Source organism: Pygocentrus nattereri, chromosome 12, assembly GCF_015220715.1.
Source record: "Pygocentrus nattereri isolate fPygNat1 chromosome 12, fPygNat1.pri, whole genome shotgun sequence".
Taxonomy (NCBI): domain Eukaryota; kingdom Metazoa; phylum Chordata; class Actinopteri; order Characiformes; family Serrasalmidae; genus Pygocentrus; species Pygocentrus nattereri.
The window spans coordinates 32,672,864-32,698,372 of NC_051222.1; the positions used below are offsets into that span (position 1 = coordinate 32,672,864).

General features: G+C 40.8%; 2 protein-coding genes across 4 annotated transcripts; one reads left to right on the top strand and one right to left on the bottom strand.

The window, feature by feature from the left end:
* The first annotated feature begins 7,655 nt into the window (after positions 1-7,655).
* LOC108412698 (CMRF35-like molecule 1) lies at positions 7,656-10,911 on the top strand. 3 transcript variants are annotated; one of them, XM_017684840.2, is made up of 6 exons: positions 7,656-7,803; positions 8,048-8,368; positions 8,484-8,564; positions 9,482-9,586; positions 9,696-9,736; positions 9,823-10,171. In XM_017684840.2, the coding sequence occupies exons 1-6, from the start codon at positions 7,770-7,772 to the stop codon at positions 10,039-10,041; spliced, it is 801 nt and encodes a 266-aa protein (XP_017540329.1). In that variant the 5' UTR covers positions 7,656-7,769; the 3' UTR covers positions 10,042-10,171. The 3 variants fall into 3 exon arrangements, with proteins under 3 accessions (XP_017540329.1, XP_037399702.1, XP_037399703.1); XM_037543805.1 differs by lacking the exons at positions 9,696-9,736; positions 9,823-10,171 and adding an exon at positions 10,557-10,911; XM_037543806.1 differs by lacking the exon at positions 9,696-9,736 and having other exon boundaries at positions 9,823-9,960.
* Positions 10,912-12,033: 1,122 nt separating this feature from the next.
* LOC108412694 (B-cell receptor CD22-like) lies at positions 12,034-24,773 on the bottom strand. The gene is made up of 10 exons (XM_037543799.1): positions 24,537-24,773; positions 21,164-21,361; positions 18,035-18,098; positions 17,396-17,743; positions 16,842-17,075; positions 14,858-15,115; positions 14,545-14,632; positions 13,872-13,917; positions 12,763-13,007; positions 12,034-12,671 (listed from the first exon to the last, which is right to left on the bottom strand). Exons 2-10 carry the CDS (start codon positions 21,185-21,187, stop codon positions 12,623-12,625), a joined length of 1,356 nt encoding a protein of 451 aa, XP_037399696.1. The 5' UTR covers positions 21,188-21,361; positions 24,537-24,773; the 3' UTR covers positions 12,034-12,622.
* Positions 24,774-25,509: the final 736 nt, after the last annotated feature.

The window sequence follows — 25,509 nt, forward strand, 5'->3', positions numbered from 1 at the left end:
TCCAGTGGTTGGCAGAGGCTCTAGTTTCACTTAAATGAGGCCAAACAGGCTCTTTAATAGGAAATACAAATAAATCTAATTTTTAGAACCCCTTAACTTCCCTCACAGCGACCTAATATGGTTTTATATTCACATATTTATCTTACCTACTTATGTACAACCAATAGATTAAAGGTGTTTATAAGGCCAAAATAATTAATGCTGCTTATTACATGTGTGAAATGGCGCCAGCCAAGTATGTAGTTACTGCAGTGAGTTAGAAACTCGCGGTGGCCAAGCGCGCGGGAACAGGGCTGAGGTAGCTAATGCTAACGAGGGACTAATGACTCACAATAGCTAACAGGCCACGGTGGCTAACGCTAGCGAGAGCACCCAAGGGATAGCGACAGGGAGACACGCAGTTACAGAGCAAAGTGAGGGAGCGCCAGAGCGAGAAATCGTACACAATAGCGTCGGCCAAACGCGAGGTTAGCGGGCCGCGGTAGCTAATGCTAGCGGAAGACTAATAGCACCCAATAGCGTCGGCCAGGCGCGAGGTTAGCGGGCCGCGGTAGCTAATGCTAGCGGGAGGCTAACAGCACCCAATAGCGTCGGCCAGACTCGAGGTTAACGGGCCGCGGTAGCTAATGCTAACAGAAGGCTAATAGCACCCAATAGCGTCGGCCAGGCGCGAGGTTAGCGTGCTGCGGTAGCTAATGCTAACAGAAGGCTAATAGCACCCAATAGCGTCGGCCAGACGCGAGGTTAGCGGGCCGCGGTAGCTAATGCTAGCGGAAGGCTAATAGCAGGTTAGCGGGCCGCGGTAGCTAATGCTAGCGGAAGGCTAATAGCACCCAATAGCGTCGGCCAGACGCGAGGTTAGCGGGCCGCGGTAGCTAATGCTAACAGAAGGCTAATAGCACCCAATAGCGTCGGCCAGGCGCGAGGTTAGCGTGCCGCGGTAGCTAATGCTAACAGAAGGCTAATAGCACCCAATAGCGTCGGCCAGACGCGAGGTTAGCGGGCCGCGGTAGCTAATGCTAGCGGAAGGCTAATAGCAGGTTAGCGGGCCGCGGTAGCTAATGCTAGCGGAAGGCTAATAGCACCCAATAGCGTCGGCCAGGCGCGAGGTTAGCGGGCCGCGGTAGCTAATGCTAGCGGAAGGCTAATAGCATCCAATAGCGCCGGCCAGGCGCGAGGTTAGCGGGCCGCGGTAGCTAATGCTAACAGAAGGCTAATAGCACCCAATAGCGTCGGCCAGGCGCGAGGTTAGCGGGCCGCGGTAGCTAATGCTAGCGGGAGGCTAATAGCATCCAATAGCGTCGGCCAGGCGCGAGGTTAGCGGGCCGCGGTAGCTAATGCTAGCGGAAGGCTAATAGCATCCAATAGCGTCGGCCAGGCGCGAGGTTAGCGGGCCGCGGTAGCTAATGCTAGCCGGCGCAGAACGTCTGCCAATGCACCAGGACATAGCAGCTCATATTACACACAGTTCAACCTTCAATAGCACACACACACTCATCAACCTTCATTATGGTGCTTTGTGAACATTTATACTTGCAAATTTCCACATATTTCCCCACCTGGGTAGCAGGACACAGAAGACACGTTGAGACAGTGTGTTCCCCTTGAGCTCTCAGATTCAGCCCAGAACATTCTCCTGTTGCCCACCTAAGCCACAGTCTAGCGCCCGCCCCCTGGCACAGCTCCCTCTACAGGAGTGGAGCCATCACATTACAGTACAACAACCCATATAAAAAAACCCAAAAGAACATCTGTATAAAATATATGGGAAATAAATAATTACTTAAATGTGATCACACTTTAAGGGCGTCACACAAGGATACTTGTATTTATTTTTATTTATTTATTTATTTATTGATTTCATTTGTGCATTTCTTGGACAATGATCTAGAACACAACATTTGGTAACTTTAACCTCTTGGCCAGGGCCTGTCTGCAGGCCCTAAGTTTTCTTATGCACTTCTGTAACCAGCATTGTAAAAAGTGTCTACATGAACTTCAATGCAAACAATTTACATTCAAGTCCCAGTAGCTACTGAATAATAAGCCTTGGTATGTAATAAGCCTGGGATTTTAAGGGGGTATTGGAATCTTCTAGAGAATCTCTCATTGTCCTCTAGAGGTCACTATAAACAACTCGGACCAAAACAAAGCTCTCAATGCTGCCATTTTCACTTACAGAACAGCAGCCTATGTACGGAGATGATAAAGATCCATGTCCCATGACCAGCATTCACATTTAATATTTATGGTGCATTAATTATGATGCATTAAAATAAGTGTTAGTGCCTTGCAAAAGTATTCGGCCCCCTTGAACTTTTCAACCTTTTTGCCACATTTCAGGCTTCAAAAATAAAGATATGAAATTGTAATTTTTTGTGAAGAATCAACAAGTGGGACACAATCGTGAAGTGGTGCGAAATTTATTGGATATTTTAAACTTTTTTTTTAGAAATAAAAAACTGAAAAGTGGGGTGTGCAATATTATTCAACCCCTTTACTTTCAGTGCAGCAAACTCACTCCAGAAGTTCAGTGAGGATCTCTGAATGATCCAATGTTGACCTAAATGACTGATGATGATGATAAATAGAATCCACCTGTGTGTAATCAAGTCTCTGTATAAATGCACCTGCTCTGTGATAGTCTCAGAGTTCTGTTTAAAGCGCAGAGAGCATCATGAAGACCAAGGAACACACCAGGCAGGTCTGAGATACTGTTTTGGAGAAGTTTAAAGCCGGATTTGGATACAAAAACTTTTCCCAAGGTTTAAACATCTCCAGGAGCACTGTGCAAGCGATCGTATTGAAATGGAAGGCGTATCAGACCACTGCAAATCTACCAAGACCCGGCCGTCCCTCTAAACTTTCAGCTCAAACAAGAAGACTGATCAGAGATGCAGCCACGAGGCCCATGATCACTCTGGATGAACTGCAGAGATCTACAGCTGAGGTGGGAGACTTTGTCCATAGGACAACAATCAGTTGTATACTGCACAAATCTGGCCTTTATGGAAGAGTGGCAAGAAGAAAGCAATTTCTCAAAGATATCCATAAAAAGTCTTGTTTAAAGTTTGCCAGAAGCCATCTGGGAGACACACCAAACATGTGGAAGAAGGTGCTCTGGTCAGATGAACCCAAAATCAAACTTTTTGGCCACAATGCAAAATGTTATGTTTGGTGTAAAAGCAATACAGCTTATCACCCTGAACACACCATCCCCACTGTCAAACATGGTGGTGGCAGCATCATGGTTTGGGCCTGCTTTTCTTCAGCAGGGACAGGGAAGATGGTTAAAATGGATGGGAAGATGGATGGAGCCAAATACAGGACCATTCTGGAAGAAAACCTGTTGGAGTCTGCAAAAGACCTGAGACTGGAACGGAGATTTATCTTCCAAGAAGACAATGATCCAAAACATAAAGCAAAATCTACATTGGAATGGTTCACAAATAAACGTATCCAGGTGTTGGTGTGTCCAGTATTGCAGTTTCCATTCTTTTCAAATAAATCCAGTCAATTTTCAGTCTTAAAAGTTCAACTGTTAGAAATGAAGGTTCTGTGCAGGTAGGTTTTTCATTCATTAGGGTAAAAACAATGTAAATGTTCCCTCAAAGGTAGCGCAGTGGCTTTAAGGTCCAGTTGTGAAGCATAAATAAGCTTTTCCAGATGAAAAGTTCATATTGGTACATTTTTAATAACAATGTTTTTAAAAGAAGACAATACAATAAAAGCCTGGAGGTGAGACGGGGTGTGTGGAGTCATTATTCATTAGTCGTTATGATAACCATAATCCACTGAAATGATATGTTCTCTGACTAAAGGTACTGTAATGTACCATTGTGGATCGCCTCTGCAGTGACGAGGTGACAAATTAATACCTGAGAGTGTGATCCAAGAAATTCCAAACACAGTCATCAATATTGAGGTCTGGACTCTGGGGTGCTCAGTCCATGGTTCAGCTTCTTTGTTTTCCTTTTATCAGTGAGGTTCTTCTTGAACAGCTACACATCCTTTCAGACCCATAGCACCGAGTCATCTTCTCACAGTGGAAGAATGGACAAACACCTTTTTTTGGATGTCTTCACATTTGAAGCAGCTTTGTGTGTGTGTGTGTGTGGTTGTTGTTGTTTTTTTTTTTTTTTTTTCTTCCTCTCTCTCAAAGATGAATGATTTTTGAAGTGCCGTTTATTTGATGGGACAGTGTTGGTGTCTTCCAGGTGGTTGTTAGGAGGTTGATTTTTCTCTGGAGGTTTAATCCTTTGGGTCATTTTGGATCATATCACTGTAGAAGTTACACTGCCTTCCTGTTCCTGAATAATCCTGTTAATCTGCTTTCGGCTCTCCATATCGGTACTGGCCTTGGGCCAAGGCCAATGCTGGAACAACAAATTCCTCAAGAAGAACACTGCAGCGAGACGCGCTTTTATCCCTTCCCCCACTCCCCCAAACACCTACTGATTGTTGACTCTGCCCGGGACCCGTGCGAGGTTGCCTCCATGGCAATTTGCTGTGTTATCGCTATGACACCCAGTGGACTGAACTACCTAGACTGGGATGCCAGGCGAAGCACCTTCACCAGGCCCCCCCTAATCGTCTTCACCCCTCACCCCACCCCCGTTGCAAGTCTTGGAATCTGGGTTGTAATGTGTGCTTATGATGCTGAGGTGTGTGTGTGTGTGTGTGTGTGTGTGTGTGTGTGTGTGTGTGTGTGTGTGTGTGTGTGTGTGTGTGTGTTTTTTTTTTTCCTGTCTTACTGTCCTGTCCCCCCCCCCCCCCCCTTTTCATCATATTGTATATGCTCGGATGGGTTGATGGCTGTTTCACTGGTACTTGTGACTAGTGACAATAAATCATCATCATCGTCGTCATCATCATCATCATTGTCGTCATCATCAGGATCATCATCAGGAGTAGAAGATTTGGGTTGGAGGTGAGCCCTACAGAAAGGTACATCTGCAGAGGGAGGGTTTGGTACTACTGGTGTAGGATAAAGGTCCATAAATGCTTTAGTTTTCCCTTCATCAGTTAACAGCAAAAAGTTGTTTGTGTGGAGTTTTCAACCATTGTGTTTGACTGGGCACCTGTTAACTCTTCTAAACTAAAATACACAGTTATGATGCACAAGTGAGTGAGTAGGCCTTTAACTACATTCACGCCTGTGTCAGAGTGACTGCACATATCAGCGTGATTACAAACAGGGGTTAGATTGCGACAGAGTGAGTTTTGTGGAAGAAGTTGAGCAACATGCTTCTAAGGTGCAAGATGTACACCAAGAACAGATCAGTCCTCTTGACTTTGACTTTTCTTTCTCAGTTCTTTTGACTTTTTTGTTTTTTGCATTCTTAAAAAATATCAAAATATCACCCTCCACTGGAACAAAGGGCCTGAGACCAAACCTTGACAAACGGCCCCAGCCTATTAGGGAACCAGCCCGACGAAGGTTGCTGTTTCGATCCCCTGAGCCCACAGTGTATGACTGTGGAGTGCCCTTGAGCAAGACACCTAACCCCCAACTGCTCCCTGGGTGCTGCGGATAGGGCTGCCCACCACTCCAGGCAAGTGTACTCGCCGCCCCTAGTGTGTGTTCATTACTGTGTATGTGGTTTTTCCACTGCATGGATGGGTTAAATGCAGAGGTAAAATTTCCCTGTTTTGGGACTAATAAGGGTCATCACTTCAGTTGGTAAATAATTGAAGATTCTTTCTTGTACTTGGCTATTTGCTCATCTTAAAACTGAGGCACACAAAGAACAATGATCAGACAAATGAACCATTTTTCATTCTTTGTTCTTGTTGTCTCTTTATGGTCTTTCTTTTAATTTCACAGTTGGTTATGAGTCGGACTGTTCAGGTCATTCTTCTGAAAGTGGATGACCATTTCTTTGTTTTAATGCTAGAGGTAGGTTCTATAATTTACCTCAGTTATAAAGAAGACCAATGATGTGACAATATGGGGGCCAAAATGGTTTAACAATCTCTGAAGGAGCCAGTTGTGACCAAGAATTAGAAGATGGTCTGGACAAGAACTAGACAAGAATTACCCTAAAGGTTTTGAGAACCACCAGAGGTTCTTATCACCACGCTTTTTTTCCCCCTGAGACCTTCTCGTTGAAAGCCATGTACAACAATTGTTTTGTGTGTTTTTCTTTTGTGGTAATTAATAAATGTTTAGCAATTTTGCCCATTCATTCCTTTTTTAAATATTTTGCCTAATTTGAAAATAACAGCCGAATGGGCTGATAGAAATGATGTAAAATTACTTGAAATTTTGCAAACTTATAAAATTGTAAATCATTCAGGACAACAATACAGAGGCCCTGAAGGTTAATATGGGGAAAAATTAAAATGCATTCTTCAGTGTAAAATCCACTTTTATTTAATTTCTCTGCTTGTATAACTCACTAAAAATCTGGTGTACAACTTCATGTATCAAACCTCAACAAAAAAAGCTGCTGCATGTAAAAGAGTATGCTGGCTAAGACTTGGCATGTCACATCATCTGTTTATTCAACTTTTCCCCTTAGCCTTTGTGATCCAGGTGAGGAGAGAAATCCCAGGGAGCTGACTGCCCAGTTTTGGTTCCTGGAATCTGGGAACGTACCAATTTTTTGGTTCCTTACTGGTTTTACAGAAAAGAAATACGATGTTCCTATGTGGTTGTGCATTATGGATCAAAGGATGTTCCCATACCATTCCTGTAACCTTTTGGAGAACCTTGCAGTAACATTGTAGGATGGTTCCAGTAGTGTCCCCCCTACCTTTTTAAAATGTTATTTCAATATCCCAGCTATTTTGTTCTGACAGCATTTGGACAAACTGCTGTTTTGGTGCCTGTACCATTTGTAAAAGTGACCTATGTTTCTAAATGGAGTTCAAAACCATCTAGAATTTTGCAAATTCAGAATCAAAGGCTCTTATCTATTCCTAGATGTATAGACATGTCTTTGTGAAGCAATTGTTTACAATATTAGTATATATTTGCACTGTATTATTGAATAATATTAGTATTGCCACAGGGATCATTTTTCATGAAGCTGGATGTCCTAATATCCTCATGTCTAGCCATTATGTTTGTTTGTTTGTTCATTCGTTTAGTTGTCACTGAGGCGTAGAACACAGGAAAGTACACTTCAAACATGGTTGAATGTTTTTATAGAGTGAAATTTAAAAAATCAGAAACTGGCTTACAGTTTTTTACAGTATAGTGGCTAAAATTGTACAAGGATTTTTTTTTACTCTGTTCTGTTTGAATAACAACAAATAATGGAACTTGAACCCTGATGATGATGATGATGATGATGATGATGATGATGATGATTATATTTTTTTTAGTTTTCATATTACTATTGATCTAAAACTTCATCCATTACTTACTTTAACAGATGCAGTTTATCCAGATTTGCAAAATATACAGAAAGCATCAAAGATAAGAGCTTGAGGTAGTACAGTCAGTGTGAGTTTTGATGTAAACTGATACCAGACGTGTCATTTAGAGCTAACATGTTCTACCAAAAGTGATGGTCAGCTGTTTCTGACCACTGCTGTTTCCTAACCCAGGTGAAATTTCTCCCATACATTTCTCTATATTACTCACTTTAGGCTCCCAGACTTTCTATTTTCGCTGAAGAACTGAACTGAGAACTCGTAATGAAACTGTTAACCTTGTGATTTGGGGGCAGATGTCAGTCAGTGTGTTCGCCCATACAACACATAAACCTGCACGCCACACTGTGTAGCCACTGCAGTTAGAGCTGCTGGTGCTGGTCAGAATGAAGCTCCATGTCCTCTGTGGTCTCCTCTATGGTGAGTTCTGATTTCTGCCTGGTCTTCTAAACAACTAGGTGTCCGTTTTACTATCATTTCAGTGTAATTTTACTATAAATTCAGTATCTACAATCAATCATTAAGCAACTACTGTACATTTTTCAGTAAACAATTAAATAAGCATAAAATAATCTGAATTATTTGGAAAACTTTTATTAATTTTAGGAAATGATTAGGTAGCTACGTGAAACCAATATTTAAGTTTTTATTTCCTTCTCATCAGCGGTCACTAAAGAGGTTTTGGCTGTTAAGCTGACAGGCAGAGTAAATGACCATCTTAGCTTCTCCTGCCATCACTCGTGGGCCAGTACAAACATCAAGTACTTTTGCCGATGGGGCTGCTCAGATAAAGACGTTCTCATCAGATCTAACGGAGTGGGGAAAATAGCCCAGAAAGGACGATACTCGCTGTATGACCGAGGAAGAGGACGCATCACCATCACCATCGCAGGCCTGTGGAAGTCAGACTCTGGAAAGTACTGGTGCGGGGTGGAGAGGTCTGGAATGGACACGTTTCAAGAGGTCTTCCTTACAGTGCTGGATGGTGAGACTTAATTATACTTCTTAATGCACAAATATATAAAATAGCATCACTGCCTAAAGAAAATCAGTAGTGACAGTGTCTGTCTGTCTGTCTGTCTGTCTGTCTGTCTATACAGCTTCTATGGTCACTACATCACCTAAAACAGTCTTTGACCCAAACTCTTCAGTGGAGAAGACAGACAAGATCTCTACTAAAGGTAATACACACACACACACTCTCAGATTTGTCATTTTTAGCAAGTGTGTCACCAGTAGAGCAAAAACGAAATGACCCTTCACATTCTACTCAGTTCCCCTTTCTGACCAGACTACCTGTTTACCACAAACACACTCACATAAATACCTTCAAAGTTTCCACCTACTAAAAAGTGTAACTAAAGGGAAGGTGGTGTAAAACCGTGCTAAACATGCCTGTCATTTTTGAGTTTGTTGCAGGCATCAAATTCTGAATTATGATACATATGGTTTAATGAGCCAGCCTTGAATGCATGCGCGCACACACACATATAGTTCCGTGTGTGTGTGTGTGTGTGTGTGTGTGTATGTGTGTATGTGTGTGTGTATATATATATATTATTTATTTATTTATTTATTTATTTATTTATTTATTTTACAGGGTGAGTCAAGTCACAGGACAAGTTTTATTTATTTATTTATTATTTTATTATGGACTTTTATCTCAGGGGTCATCTCAAACAAATTGTGTATGATGAGAAAATCCACAACAAAAAAATAAAATTAGTTTTATAATCTGCTGAATTTTGAGGTTAGGATTAGGGTGAGGGTTAGGATTAGGATTTGCTTAATGGAAGTAACATATTAACAATACATCTACTTAATGTAAAAGTATCAACAGAACATCTACAAAACCTTTAAACTCTACTAAAGCTACTGTGTTGATGTGTTACTGATAATCTGCTAAGCCATTTTGGGCTGTTTCAGTCCATTCATCATGAAATTTATACACAACATAAAGAGCAGCATGCATTTTCAAATAGTCAAACAGAAAAACGACAAACATGAAGATACAAGGGGTGTGTGTGTGTGTGTGTGTGTGTGGCATTAAACTGGATATTAATAATATTAACGCTAATATTAATCAAACACTTCATAGGTCGTCAGAGCATCATTCCTGTGTGCGTGACCGCTTTATTGTTGACCGTCGTTCTGTCTCTGGCACTTTACTATAAATGGGGGAAATCCTGCTGTGCAGTAAGAGGTAATGATGCAGTTCACACTACACGAACACACACACACACACACACACACACACACACACACACACAGAAGGTACTAGTTGTAAATTTGCTCTTTCTACTTCTGTCCAGCTTGTTTCTCCAAACGTTCTGACAAGTCAAGTAGAAGTGAAGTGAGTGGAACTGAAAATTGGAATTCATGTCTTTCACCACTGATAGCAAAAACAGTGTCTAATGGATTTGTTCCTTATATTTTTAGGTTAACACAGTCAATGAACAGACCTCATCTAGACCCCAGAAATCAGATGGAATCTGCTCCATCTACGAGAACATGGACCCCAGCACAATCCAAACAAATCCACTCTACCATTCGCTGCACAACACCATCAAATCAGATCACTTGTATGACAGTCTAGTCAAACAAAAGGGCCAATCAGATCGATTCAAACCCAAAAAGAACCAGAGATGTCTCAAATGAACACTCTGCAAAGTTTCCATCTAGTAATGAAAATATTCACGTTGAACTAAAACAATTTGAGTGATTTAATTGCGTATGTTGAGTAGAGCGTTTGGAATTGTGTAAAATATTAATGATGTCTTTAATTTCTGAACTCGTGGGCCAATACACTGCAGACTTCAGCACACTGCCTGATTAAACACACCTGATTCAGCTCATTGTGTAACTGGCAAGCGTTATTCAGAGCATTAGATGAGGGTAAACGCTGAAGAGACAGTACAGCTTTAGTCAATAGTTTATTAGGAAAAAAAGGTCATAAGCGTGTTTATTACATATTTTGAGTAATGTGCTCATTCATTCTCAATTACTCAATTCTGGTTATGCTTGAGGTTTCGTCAGATCTACAGACAAATACCTGTTATTTTTACTGAAAGGTAAATAAAATACAAGCAAACCATCTTCAAAACCTCATTCAGTTCTAAAACGGCAGAAAACTTGAACAAAACTTTTCATGTTCTGTTCTCACTGACTTTCAGGACTGCATTTCCCATCATCCCACAGACGCAAGCCTGAGATCATCTAATAAGAGGCAGTTTCAAAGAGGCAACTCGCCTGACTATCGATTCTATTCACCTGTGTTGCTTTGTTTATCTTTTGTATAAATACCCCTGTGCATGTATTGTGATTTCATGTTTAAGGTTTTTGCCCTACCCTTTTGTCTCGTTAGCCTGTTTTGCCATTTTTTTTTTTTTTGGACATTTGCTAGTATGACAACATTGATTTTTGCCTTGTCAATGCATTTTGCTCTTGTTTTCCACAGTATTGACTTGGCCTGACTTTGGATGCTTGATCCTGAATCAACATTAAAGCCCTTAATTTTTACATCTGCAAGCATGTGGTTTGTTATAGTGTACAAAAACGCTCATTAAATAGTCAGTCCCACTTTATATTAAGTGTCCAATAACTGTAGTTACACATGAATAGCATATGCAACACTGTAACTACTGGTGGTTTAGTCAATGGTCCAGATGGAGTACAGAAGTACAGCTTATATAATTACACAAGTGTATCTTTTTTGATACACTATGGATCAGAAGTCGCTTCCAGCAGTTAAAGGAAGGATGTTTTACATAACATTACATTTGTTTTACATAATTACTGTGGAATAACAACAAGGTGACCTAATATTAAATTGACTGATGCCATTCTGTAATTGCATTGTACCTATAACTACACAGGAACCTTCAAGTTGCACTTTTAAAAAATAAGTGGACAGTTCCTGTGTAATTGATATGTAAGTACTATGTAATAATAGAGGTAATATAGATGTTGCTTTGGAGATCATGCAACACATGTATTAATGTCATAAGTTACATGTTAATATAAGGGGATGTCTGCTGTTCTGTCACATTACAGAATGGATTAAAGCTGAAACTGGTTAGTGTCACAGCACTAGCAACATTAGTACTAGCTAAATGTTAGGAAATCTGGCAGATACAGTGTAAGTAATGTTTTAATGTAAGTTATTAACCACTTCCTTTTACTGCTGGAAAAGGATGTTCCAGTCAGACTACAGATGTAATTACATGTATTACCCTGTGTAATTATGAGAGAATAGGCTGTTACAGCTATTAAGATACAGTAGGTATGAGGTATGTGTATGTAATTACATGTGTATAATCCATTTGCAACATGACTAACTCATTAGTAGTTACAATGTTGTTGCATATGTTCACTTTTAACCACTAATTAGAGACACTTAATATAAAGTGAGGCCATACAGTTTTATAGCTACTTTCCTCACTGTACTACCACTCCAGCCAGCCCATATGACCCGTTCCTAATGGGATCAGTAGTAGACCCGTTTTAAACATTTACACCAGTCAATATATTTGCCACCATCTGTACAACTAGACCTCTCAAGGTTAATTTCCTGAAAGAGAGATCCTCAAGCCTTAGTAACTCTATTCCATTAAATGTTCCATTTAAAAAAAACAAACATGGTGCAAAAAGCACATTTTATAAAATTTTTATCTGAAATTTGTTACATTTAAAGCTTGTGTAGCTGCAAAAGGTGAAATCAGAGGTGCTAAAGAAATCACTATTGCCATACATCCATATGTATATATTGCCATATTGTCCATGTATCCAGAAAATAAGCTTCTGCTCAAAACAAGCTCCCAAAATTCTAATATTAAAACAATTGTTGCTTTTAACAGTTACATTACATCAGCAAATATAAGCATGTAAATATTTCAACAAACAGTGAAACAACGTGCAGTTGCGCTTGGTGTCCTGTAGAGGCACACGTGGGTTCATCTCTGATGACTCATGACACTTCAAATAAATTTGTATTTGAATGCTTTTAGTTCCACTTTGATTTCTTTCCACCAAAATGTTGAAATTTCTGTCCAATAAACATCCCAGCACTGAATTTGAGGAGAGACAAAGTGGAAATGGCCAAAATGTAATAAAACACACTGGGGGGTGGAAAAAAGGTGATAAAAGCAGGTAAATGAAGATGATGTGGATCCGCCGGGTGTCCAGTAGCCATGTCCAGAAGGATGCCAATGTGGATGGTGAGCAGATCTTCAGATGTTGTTTAGTTCACGCTGCTGTAGATCACTGAGGGACTCTGAAGTGCAGCAGAACTGAAACCACAAGGGATTAAGTGTGACTGGAAAGCATTTTGGAGACATGCTGTATTGGAGAGAATAAACACACTTAGCTGTTCTAACTTACCTGTGGGCTGGATCAGCATGAGAAAATCTGACACAAGCGTACTCAACCCCGGCCTCCTGAGTCATCTGGACTATCTGATCACGGTGGTGCTGGATGTTACCATACGGAACCTCGTCCTCAGCACCATAGATTGGGTTGATCCTTCCACAGAGCTCAACTGTGGAATAAAAACCATCATCCTGATTGGCCAAATCTGCTGGGTTATTTACTGAAGGTCTTGTTCCCATGTTGCTATAGAGGTTTTCCTGAGATGTGAGAAAATGACGCGTCACCAAAGTAAATCTTAAGTTATGCCTAATAAAAATTTTTAAATGTCATTTTTCTTAAAACAAAAAGCACCAATCACAACTGTATGGCACAAAAATGTACCCCTGCTGTATCTGGTACTTTGTGCAACCTTCCTGAGCCACTATGATGAGCAGTGAGTCTCCTATGAAGCTTGATGAGTTTAGAGAATATAAAACAAGGACTCAGACAGTCCTTAATAAATAATACTTAATAATGGGGTAATTAGGACTCGTCTTGCATTTGCCAAAAAAATAAACAAATCTAAATGACCCTAAGACTTTTGATATAACATTGTGTCGACTGATGAGTCAAAGCTGGAATGTTTTTGGAAGACAAGGATCCCGTTACATCAACAGCCAAACATGGTGGTGGTAGTGTGATGGTCTGGGGCTGCTTTGTTTCTGCAAGACCTGGACAACTTGTAGTAATTAATGAAAACATGAATTCTGCTCTCTAGCAGGAAATCCTGAAGGAGAATGTCTGCCTGTCAATTTGTGACCTAAAGCACAAGTTGGGTTATGCAACAGGACAATGACCTGAAACACACGAGGAAGTCCACCTCCAAATGGCTCAAAAAACAAAAAAAATTTAGGTTTTGGAGTGGCCGAGTGACTTGAATCCCACTGCGATGTGATACTTTTTCACAGCACTGTATATGCGGGTTTACTGATTATATATAATTTTTTTTACATTGATAATTCCATCAATTTGCTGTCAATCATAATTCCTACACATTCTTTGTAAGATCAAGGAAAACTATGTAAAACAGTGATAATGCTGTGGCATTTGAGCATTCACTTCAGTATTTAATGTTGACTTGCCTGTATTGGCTTGGGTTCTCCAGCTGAATGACATTTTCTCTTTCTCCTGACAAGCCACATAAAAACAACAACAATTTAAATAATAACTTCTGGTGTAGGTTTACCATTGTTATGATTTGGTCAATTTGCTTAACAAAAAATCTTTAGTCAAGAAATTTTATTTTATTGGCAATGTGTCTTCAATAGTAGGAAATAAATACAAATAGAAATATAACCGCAAGTGGCAACCTGAGGGTTCAATTGTGTGTCAGCTTAAGGCCTTATGGCCCAGTTTGTTCCAGTGAGGCCTCACCAGGCCTAAAGCATTTTAAGCCTTATTCGTAGACTGAAGATAGTGGGTCAGTAGAAGACAAATTTATTTTGTCCAAAGGCCTACATTTGCCATAACTGTCAAACACAGGTCTTCTAGCATAAGTAGATTTTGCATATTATGTTTATTAGCAAAAATAAGTAGGCAGAGTTTATGGCTTTGGCTTGAGCCAAGGAACCAAAAGCAATAAGATCTTTTTTTTTCTGTATAATTTGTGGTGGAGGAGTTACAGGCCAAATAGCATAGCGCTGCACTGTAGCGCCTCCTTCAGACTGATCAGGCTCATCTCTCTGATCTGAGTAATACTTCTTGACCAGTGTCGTACAACTTGCAGGTTGGTAGAAAAAAAGAACATGTGCTTACCTTATAAACAAAAGGGCAAGGATGAAGAATACGCCTCCAGTTCCAACTATGATGCCAATGATGATATATAGGAAAATGTTTGGATGCCCTGTGTGTGAAAAAAGTGTGCAAGTGTCAAGTGATACTGTTGGTATGTGATGATAAAGATGTGAGAATGATACTGCATCATATAGAAATACTGTTTGGGCCACCTAGAGGCAGAATGACACATTACACCTTATTATTCTGTAATAACAGCCCTGCGTGAGTTAATCTTTGGATGACATTAGATGTCTACAAAACGATACTTTTACAAAATACAAATTATACTCACACAAAACATTCAGAGTCAGAGCTTCAGAGAGCTTCTCTCCATGTTCATTACTGGATCTGCACTTGTATTCTCCACTGTCCACAGAGCTGATGTTCTTCATTGTGTAAGTCTCTCCTTTTGCTACTGATGATGTTCCTTTAAACCAGGTGTAGTTCTGCACAGGTGGGTCTGCATCACTGCTGCAGGTCAGAGTCACTGAACTGCCTTCCACTATATCACCAGAGGGACTGATGGACACTGAGACCCTCTTAGGGCCATCTAGAGGTAGAAAGACATGTTTCACAATATTACAGTTTATGAAGGCTTTTAAATAATACTTTAAACTTCTCACAGAAGGACATCATGTTTTGTTACAGATATCAGTGATTAACTCGTAATTTGAGAATGAATGAATACAGACTCCAATACAATACACAGTGGTGCTTGAAAGTTTGTGAAACTGTTAGAATTTTCTATATTTCTGCCTTTTTTTTACCTAAAACTTCATCAGATTTTTACATAAGTCCTGATAGTAGATAGAGAGTCTAATTAAACAAATAAGACAAATGTATTAGACTTGGTCACTTGTTTAGTGAGGGGGAAAAATAATCCAATATTATCCAATAATATCTGAGCAGCATAAGTATGTGAACCTTCAGGATTAGCAGTTAATTTGAAGGTGAAATTAGAATTGGGTGTTTTCAATCAATGGGAGGCAATTAGGAGTGAGTGGCCACTCTGTTTTATTTGAACAGGCATCTATCACAGTCTGATCTTCACAGTACATATTTGTGGAAGTGCATCATGGCACGAACAAAGGAGATTTCTGAGGAGTTGTTGATGCTTATCAGGCTGGAAAAGGCTCCAAAACCATCTCCAAAGACTCTGGACTCTGGACAAATGGAGTCCCCCGTCAGGAGTACACTGAACAACAATGGTATGCATTGCAGTGTTGCCACAGCTCTCCAAAAAGAACATTGCTGCCCATCTGCACATGCATAGCATAACATTTATGCTATCTGTGAAACATGGTGGTGGTAGTATCATGGTTTGGGCTTTTGCTGTCACATCTGCCGCTGACCATTCCCCTCCCCACCACTGGAGGTTGCTGTCACCAGAATATTAGATGGTCTCTTGACCCTTTTGACCTTTTTTAGTCAGCCATCGTGTGTATGTACTCTGCGTTTGGACATGTTCATTGCGAAGTCTTGTTTGGTCTACCGGCAATTCTGAGCGTTAGTATTTCTGATTTTGTTTTTGACCTTTTACTTTTTGTTCTTGACTACTCTTTTGGATTTGCCCCTTTTGGATTTGTCTGCTAGTTGTGACCTGCTTTTCTGGATTTCTGACCCTCTGCTTGTTGTTATCTACTCACAACCTGGTATTGAACTTGCACTTGACTCCTTACCATTGTGTAAGCACTTCCTGACATTTGCTGCATCTGGGCCATTCTAAAGGAAAATCTCAGGAAATCTGCCTATGAACAGAAACTCAAGAGAACATGGGTCATGCAAGACAATGGCCCTAAACACAAAAGTTGTTCTGCAAAAGAATGGTTAAAGAAGTTCCCACAAGATACTGAAAGCAAAGATTCACATACTTTTGCCACTCACAGATCGATAATACTGGATAATTTTCCTCACTAAATAAAGGACAAAGTCTAATTTTTGTATCATTTGTTCAGTTTGGGTCTCTTTATTATGCAGAAATATAGAAAATATTAAAGGGTTCATAAACTTTCATGCACCGCTGTATATACAAGATTACACAAGAATAATTTACATTAGTTTTATTACATTACAACAAAAAAAAAATTCAAAAGACAAATATGATATTATATTTATTTATTTACTGTTCTTATTCAATACTCTCATTTCAGGCATGACTGGTGAAAGGAATAAATTGGAAGTTGGAGCATTTGGTCATTTATTTGACCTGTTCAGTATTAACAATAACTGCTTACATCTGTGCTTTAATAGGAATGAACAAATGAATCTGTACTTACATCTAACATTAAGAGTGACCTCAGGAGAGTGAAGGTTCTGACTAGCACAGCGATACCTGCCTGCATCCTCCCTGCTGACCGGCTGCAGGTGGAGCTGGTCAGTATTGGAGGATAAACGATGTTCATTTCTGTACCAGGTGAATGTTGGTGTGACTGTCAGACTGCAGGTGGTTTTACATGTGAGAGTGACGTCATCTCCCTCTATCACTCTCTCAGGAACCTCCACCTGGAGATCTGAGAACCAGAGAAACAAACTCACATTGTGGAGACTCACACTCGCTGAGTGAATGTATTATGACCTATGTAAACATCTACACTTAAAATCAGACTTTTATAAACAATCAAGAGGCATTTGACCCATTACATTAACATGATGCAGCTTAGACCTGAACATTAATTCCACTTCCAAGGTGTACAAACTTCTCACAAGCAACTCTGAGTTGAAGTGATCAAAGATGTGCTATAAAGGATTGATGTGATATTACAGAACTGCTTTGTGACCCTGAACACCAGTGAATGAAGTCCAGTGTCTTATTTCTGCTGATGGATCTTACCTGTGACTGAAAGATCAACTCCACCTCTACCTTGATACTGTCCTCCAGTTTGGTCTGTTAGAAATCTGAAGTAATATTTACTTTTATCAGTTTCTCTCACATTCCTCAGTCTGAGAGTGCAGTCGTGTTGTTTATCTCCGAGGTACTGAACTCTGCCACTGTACTCTGGATCATCTAACAGATCAGGAGGCTCTGAACCTCGACCCGACTGTTTGGTCCAGAAAGCTTTTTGGACTACGGGACCACTTGGATATGTGTAAGTGCAGCGCATGGTCACTGTAGACCCCTTTAGAGCACAGATAGACTGATCTTTGTAATCCACACCCCACCCATTCTGAGCAACAACTCCTGCAACACAAAACACAGAAATGTGTAAATTCTCACTGTTTGGGTTTCAGTCAGTAAAAACGCTGCATTAAGTCTCCACTTCAGCTCATTTCTAAGATGGTTCATATCAGCTGAGTGTGAATAATCAGCTGTAAAAATCTGAGATTATTTGGAGGTAGAAACACAGTGAGAAGCTCCACAGGTCTTACAGTGAGGTGGATATTTACACTGCTCACACAATGTATTAGACATATTTTGAATTTCTGCTTTAAAACATTGTACAGAAATGTCTCCTTATGTAACTGCACTCACCGTGAATTAGGAGTAGAAAGACCAGAGAAGTGGGAGGAGTTATTCTGAGTGACATCTTAAGAGTCTACAAACACAACAGAAGATAAAATCTTTGTTTTATCTTTCAAAATAAACATCACATCACTCGATGCTGACTTTATGGCCTCGCCATGATGCGTTTGTGTTTATGTGGGTTTTTGTGGTTAAAAGAATCGGTCACACTTTACTGTAGGGCACTGTTTAGAAGGCTACATGATGCCTACATAAGCGCTTCATGACAACAGACACAAACATACATAAACATTTATAAATACTTATTCCAAAAGCTGTCAGCTGTCATAAAGACTTCTTCTGTCAACTTCGATGCCAACTTGACATAACCACTATGTCCAGAGACATTTTTGGTGACATTAGGTTGTGTCATGGCATTTTCTGAGGTGAAATGACACAGCATGTTATGACAACTGACTTTGTAGCTCTTTTTTTTGGTATGTCAGGGTGACACAGTGCTGATCATGTGAAACAGCTTGACAAAATGAGGCAGTTGGTAAAACTGAACAAAAGTGAGGTCGTCCTGATATTACAGAGTGAGACGTGGCCCTGGACCAACAGGGGAAGTGATTAAATTTCATTTGTTCAACCAGTCACAAAGTCCATGCTATGATATCAAGTGCAACTAAGTCCAGATCCAGGTCATCTGCACCTCCTAGTGGAGGTAAGCAATTTCTTTTAGAAGGTCCTTGTTCTACATCATCCTCGATGCTCAATAATATAGTCCTGGTGTTGCTTACACAGTTAAAGGTTTACTGTAGGTGGCTTTAGTTTGGTTAGTTCATGTCTGACCGCTTTTGTTTAAGTTCAGCTTTGAACAGTTTCTTCTGGCATTTTTTTCATACAATTAAAGTAACAAAGTTATGGAACTGGAGCTTTTAGCTTATTTGCTGCTGTCTAGGTAGCTAACAGTTAGCACACTTAGAGCCTTACAGTTCAAGGAAAATCATATCTGATATTTCCTTGGGGACATCATATAGGAAAGCTTTGTTAACCCAGAAACAGCGTATTTTATTTTAAAAGTAGAAGCTGAAGTTCTGGAACAGACCTTTTTAGTTTTCTTACCACATAAGGTAGAACCCCAATTCCAGTGAAGTTGGGACGTTGTGTAAAACATAAATAAAAACAGAATACAATGATTTGCAAATCCTTTTCAACCTATATTCAACTGAATACACAACAAAGACAAGATATTTAATGTTCAAACAGATAAACTTTATTGATTTTTGCAAATATTCACTCATTTTGAATTTGATGCAACACATTCCAAAGAAGTTGGTAAAGTGGCAACAAAAGACTGGGAATGCTCAAAAACACCTGTTTGGAAGATTCCACAGGTGAGCAGGTTAATTGGAAACAGGTGAGTCATGATTGGGTATAAAAGGAGCATCCCTGAAAGGCTCAGTCGTTCACAAGCTAGGATGGGGTGAGGAATTTGGGTTGTACTTAGCATGTTATGTAGTCCCAGGAACATCATCCAGTCCTGATCTGGGGGCATGATACAGTTGTGTTGGCCCAGGGACTTTTATTTTATGTTAGCCCAGAAGCAGCATATTTAAGAATGAAGCCTTTCTAAAGACATAAGGCTGTAATTTTAGATATTCATGCATATGATTGTTGAACAGTATTTTCATGCCTTTGTTTGCAGTGAAGACAATTGAAGGGGACATGCAATACAAGCTGGCACTGAAGCTGTACAGAAGATGTGGCTCCAGAGGACCTTTGAAAAGCAAAGCGTCAAAAGAAACGATTGCGTGCACGGCTCCAATTATGAGGCTTTACATAACATTTACATATATAAAATATTTGTGATTCAAAGGCATCTCAACATGTTATTTTAATTTGTTTAGGTTTTGTCAAACTGAAAAAATCTTGTAGAAAAAGTGGGATGTTTTGAGCTTTGGAGTACTTTTGTACTGTTGATATGGTTGTTACAAAGCAAGTTTAATTCATACTACAGTCGATTTGGTGTACAGCCAGCTAATATGTCTGTGCTTTTCAGTTTGAGTCATTAGGTGACTGAACAACCTAAATATATATATAATAACTTTGTATACAGAAGGCATTATCATTTTGTCAGTAAAAGTGTTCAATATAATTTTGTTTCTACATTTTGATTTATTGCTGCCATTAGATGTTAACAATAACAATTTTCTTACTAATTTACAAATGTTTGTTTATTGGATAGAACCTCCCCCCACCCCCCACCCCCCCTGCGACCCTGATGGAGGAGCGGCTTGGAAAATGGATGGATGGATGAATAAGGATTTATAAAATGTTATAAACTGTCAAATGGATCTCAGTTTACTTAGGGGCCAGAGAAAATATACATAATAGTGTCATTACAGTGTCATAGTACTTGAATAAGGATTCACAAAGAGGATTTTACTTAACACCCACATTATTTAGTAAACAATGGAAGCAAAAGCAAAGCAAACATAGAACTATAGATTGAGACCACATATCTCTATTTATGTTCATCTAGATGGATGGATGGATGGATGGATGGATGGATGGATGGATAGAAAGATATGTAGTCTCAAGCTATAGTTTTGTATATTTCTATATCTCTTTCAATCTATATGCAGTGTGTTACATACCACAGAAAAAAGAAAAAGAGCTACAAAGTCAGTTGTCATAACATGCTGTGTCATTTCACCTCAGAAAATGCCATGACACAACCTAATGTCACCAATCTCTCTGGACATAGTTGCTATGTCAAGTTGACATCAAAGTTGACAAAAGCAGTCTTTATGACAGCTGATGCCTTTTGGAATAAGTTTTTATAAATGTTTATGTATGTTTGCGTCATGAAGTGCTTATGTAGGTATCATGTAGCCCTCTAAACAGTACCCTACAGTAAAGTATGACCAAAGAATCTACGGAAGTTTTGTAGATGTTCATATCCAGAGATTCAGAGTGTAAAAGCTAATTGTGTAACATTTTCACCATATTATGTTCATACTGGAAAAAAACAGGCTTGCTGTAGTTGCATGTGATCGCCTGGAGTTGCTCTTGGTTTAGATGCCGGAGCATCAGAAATAATATATGTATATTAGAAACTCGCTGTATTGATAAACATAATGAAGCATTTCTTACCTGGCTGATGACCACCATCCGCATTTACTGTCAGATCAGCAAATGAAGAAAGGAGCAGCGGCTTTGAGGTTTTAAGCTACCCCACTCTCTGTGGGTTCTCACATTCTGAACATTCACACACGTTTAGCCTCGTTCTTCTGCTTTTGTTGCAGCAGTCCTCCTTTGCACAATGATGCAGCACTTCAACAGCAGATAAACCTTGTGTTGAATGCGGAATACACTCATATGAATATTACTAACAACAAGAGATCAGCAAATAGAATTTTATCATTGGTCTCATTTATAGCTGGTTGACGCATCTGTAAGAGGCAGTGTTTGTGTCTACATAGGTGACCTTAAGACAGCGTACTGTTCACTCTTATTACAGGTGCATGTGTGTAAGCTGTCTACTGTACCATGAATGCATAATACAGAAAGCAAGAGAAATAAATAAATGCACAGATGGGCTGTGGGGAGAGAGAGAGAGAGAAAGAGAGAGACGGGGAGAGAGGGAGGTCAAGTGAGAGAGTGCAGTGTCACCAAAAAGAGGAAGTCTGTTAAAGCAACTTCCCAAGTCACCATGGCCCCCTATAACCCACAAACCACACTGTGCTGTTGGGCTGACCTGAGGTTTCATCATGTTGTCATAGAGACGAGCATGTGTATGTCTTTAATTCCTCCATGTGTCTGTCAGGTATTGACAGCAATGCTGGTATATATTAAACTCCTTTTACAGTTTGACTACAACATAAACACCTCATGCTGGTCTTTCCCCAAGAGCCATTAATCTCTTCTTCTTCTTTCGGCTGCTCCCTTTAGGGGTCCCCACAGTGGATCATCTGCCTCCATCTTGCCCTATCCACTGCCTCCTCTACTCCTCTACACCAACCATCTCCATGTCCACCTTCACTACATCCATAAACCTTCTCTGAGGTCTACCTCTTCTCCTTCTACCCGGCAGCTCCATCTCCAACATTCTTTGCGCAATATATCCACTATTCCTCCTCAACACATGTCCAAACCATCTCAACCTGGCCTCTCTGGCTTTATCTCCAAACTGCTCCACCTTCACTGTCCCTCTGATCTGCTCATTTCTAATCTTGTCCATCCTTGTCACTCCCAACGAAACAGCCATTAATCTCTAAATTGCTAAATTTCCTTTGGGATCAATTAAGTATCTCTATCTATCCATCCATACATCCATCCATCCTTCTATCCAAACTGAGGTGCATAAACCCTGATAATAAGATACACATTAACAGTAAACAGCCATTCAAGACATAGACTTCTTTTTGACACACCCAGAGAAGTCAAACACGACAAGGCAAGAGCCCATTTTTTATTTAATCGCAGAGAATAAGAAGCTTTAAACTTGAGCTATATTAGTATAAATACAATTACAAGCTGTTTCAAACAAAACTATTAAACTAATCTGGATGTAAAAGTATAAAATGAAAAGATAAGAAGAAGTGCTGTCGTCCCGCTGCTCGCACGCGGTCACTCAGGTTTGTGGACGGTGGAGGGATGCCGAACTGTTTCAGAGTGCTGCCGTGTCTGTGTGTCCTTCTGGTTCTCTCCTGTTAGTTAAGCTGTCATAGTCAGATCTGCCGGAGTTGTTAGCCACACTCTGTAAATGTTCACATTCCCTGTTTATGTACAAACGGATAGAATAAAACTAATTCCATCTCCTTGCTTTCTTTCTGAGTATACAATCACCCACATGTCCGGCTGGACACTGAAGGACGACCGACTGCCGAGCCCTCCTGCTACCCACTTCAGACCAGCTGCCCATGCCCCAGCTGCCTTGGACGAGCTGCCCACTCTACACTGATGTTCTCATAGACTCCTAGTTATTCCTAATACCAATATTACTGCTATTAATATTAGTAATATAATCACTTGTAGGTAGTTTGACCAGAGGAGGATGGGTCCCCCCTGGTGAGCCTGGTTCCTCCCAAGGTTTCTTCCTCAGTTCTGAGGGAGTTTTTCCTTGCCACTGTTGCCCCTGGCTTGTCCACCGGGGGGTTTCTGTACATTCTTACAGTCCTGTTGAAACTTTGTCTTTTCCGAAATTCTGTAAAGCTGCTTTGTGACAACATCCGTTGTAAAAAGCGCTATACAAATAAATTTGATTTGATTTGACTTAATAGCAAAAAAAAAATACTCAGTAATTCAATGTACTTAAGTGCCTCTTCAGAGGTAAGCAGTGGAGAACGACAGGATAAATAGTTAGCCATCAAATACTGTTTCCAGTTAATAGTAAAGAGCACAAAGTCTGGCAGACCCAATATAGTAATGGCTCACAATCATAAACAAACGCTAAAAGGCATTTTTGGGCTGAGATGATGGCACAATTGCAGTTGAACCCCTTAAAATGCCAGGGTTATTATGTACTAAGGCTTATTATTCAGTAAGTAAAGGCACTTCAAGGCAAACTGGTTGAGCTATTCTTAGCTTATAGAAGTATGTAATAAAGCTTTGGTCCCGCAGTTGGCCCCTGGCCATTTAAGGCATTGATTGCAGGCCTAACGCTCATGAATTTTGTGTTAATGCTCTCCACAGAAATGATGATGTCATTGAGAGTGAAGCTTTATTGTTGGGCTCCATATTCTCCAGGTGGTGGTGCTGTTACCCGTGGTGTGCTATAGAGAGGAGTCAAGTATTGATGAATAAATATGAGTGGGAAAGTGATGAATCGCATCCCATATTGCTGGAGTTTGAGCTTAGTTTGAGTTTTATATCCAAGATGTTGGATTACAGAAAAGTTACAGATGAAGGTTCTATCCATGGGTCATAACGGTGGTTCTGAACAGATCTGGGAATACTGGTTATTTCACACTGCTGTAGATCACTGAGGGATCCTCAAGTGTGGAAATAGCAGACCTGCATCGAAAGAACAAACAGTGTGGCCTACAGTAACACTTTACTTTCAGATATAGACCATAGCAACTGCCTAGCAATACCCTAGCAATCAGCTTGGATACCATGGCAATCACCTAGCAGCACCTTAGCAACCACCTGGGATACCATACCATACCACTTGGGATTCTTGGGACTTATTAATAGTATTAATGCTTTGAATGAGTAAACAGTATACAGCTTATCCTTGTTACAGGTGCATTTTGGGGCATAATACAGAAAGCAGGAGTAAGACATGAGTGCACAGAGGAGGTGTGGAGAGAGAGAGAGTGAAAAAGAGTGCAGTATCACAAAAAAGAGGAAATCTGGATAAAGCGATCTCCTACACTAACTTGGCCACCACAACCCACACTGCGCTGTTTTGACTGATCTCGGCGGTTTCATCATGTTGTCATAGAGATGAGGATGTGTAACTCTTTCCTTCTGTGTCACTTTGTTAGATACTGATAAAGATGGTGTAGGGGCTACTACTCACGACTGGAGCGAATCCACGACGGACAGGCTTTAAGTCACTCAACGGGGTCTAGCCCTTTAAGAGACTCAAGGGGGGAGGCAATAGTTGGTTTTAGTTGAGTTGTGAGTTTCGTTTTTGTCTCGTTAAATTAAAGTTTTCCCTCCGCGGGATTCTCCACTAATTTGAGCCTCCTTACTTCACGACCCGCTTCAATGGTGACCCCGACGCCTCTTCGGACGTCTCCGAAGCTCTTCCGATATGACAACACACGCAGTGGCTCTTAAGCTGCCGGAGTTTGGGAGCAGCACGCCGCCGTTTGGTTCGCGCAAGCTGAGGCTCAGTTCGCCATCCGGAGAATCACGGAGGACGAGACGAAGTTCTGTTACGTCGTCGCTTCCCTGACCAGCAGCACTGCCTCCAGAGTACTGAGTTTCCTCCAGGCTCCCCCCGAAGGCGATAAGTATGCAGCGTTAAAGTCACTTCTCCTTCAGACGTTTGAGTTGTCCGAGTCAGAGCGCGCACGCAGGCTTCTCTCGCTACCCGGTTTAGGCGACTCAAAACCGTCCGAACTCATGGACCATATGTTGTCTCTGCTGGGCGACCACCCGCCATGTTTTCTATTCAGAGAACTTTTCTTGCAGCAGCTGCCTGGCGACGTTCGTGCGGCTTTAGCAGGCTCAACTCTTAAAGACTTTCGTGCTTTGGCTAGAGAGGCCGACAAGATCCTCTCCGCCAAGCAGGGTCTTGCGGCCACACGGGCATACGCGTCCTCATCCCCCTCTGACGCCCCGGTATGTGCAGCCATGCCCCAACCCCCTCCAGCCTTCTGCTTCTATCATGCACGTTTTGGGGCCAAGGCTAAAAAATGACGTCCTCCCTGCAGTTTTGGGAAGCCCGGAAACGCAAGGGCCGACGCCTGCTAGCGGCTACAGGCGTCGGCTATTCCAGCAGCCTGCTCTTCCTCACAGACACAGTGTCAGGGCGCCGTTTCCTT

Bases quoted from the DNA above. Each gene is read 5' to 3' on its own strand.
- LOC108412698 (XM_017684840.2), top strand. From the start codon at position 7,770: ATGAAGCTCCATGTCCTCTGTGGTCTCCTCTATG. The intron at 8,565-9,481 runs GTAATACACACA...AACACTTCATAG, and splicing joins AGACAAGATCTCTACTAAAG to GTCGTCAGAGCATCATTCCT. The intron at 9,737-9,822 runs GTGAGTGGAACT...TTATATTTTTAG, and splicing joins ACAAGTCAAGTAGAAGTGAA to GTTAACACAGTCAATGAACA.
- LOC108412694 (XM_037543799.1), bottom strand. From the start codon at position 21,187: ATGCGGATGGTGGTCATCAGCCAG. The intron at 15,116-16,841 runs GTAAGTACAGAT...TTCTACCTCTAG, and splicing joins GGTCACTCTTAATGTTAGAT to ATGGCCCTAAGAGGGTCTCA. The intron at 13,008-13,871 runs GCAAGTCAACAT...CTCACATCTCAG, and splicing joins GAGAACCCAAGCCAATACAG to GAAAACCTCTATAGCAACAT.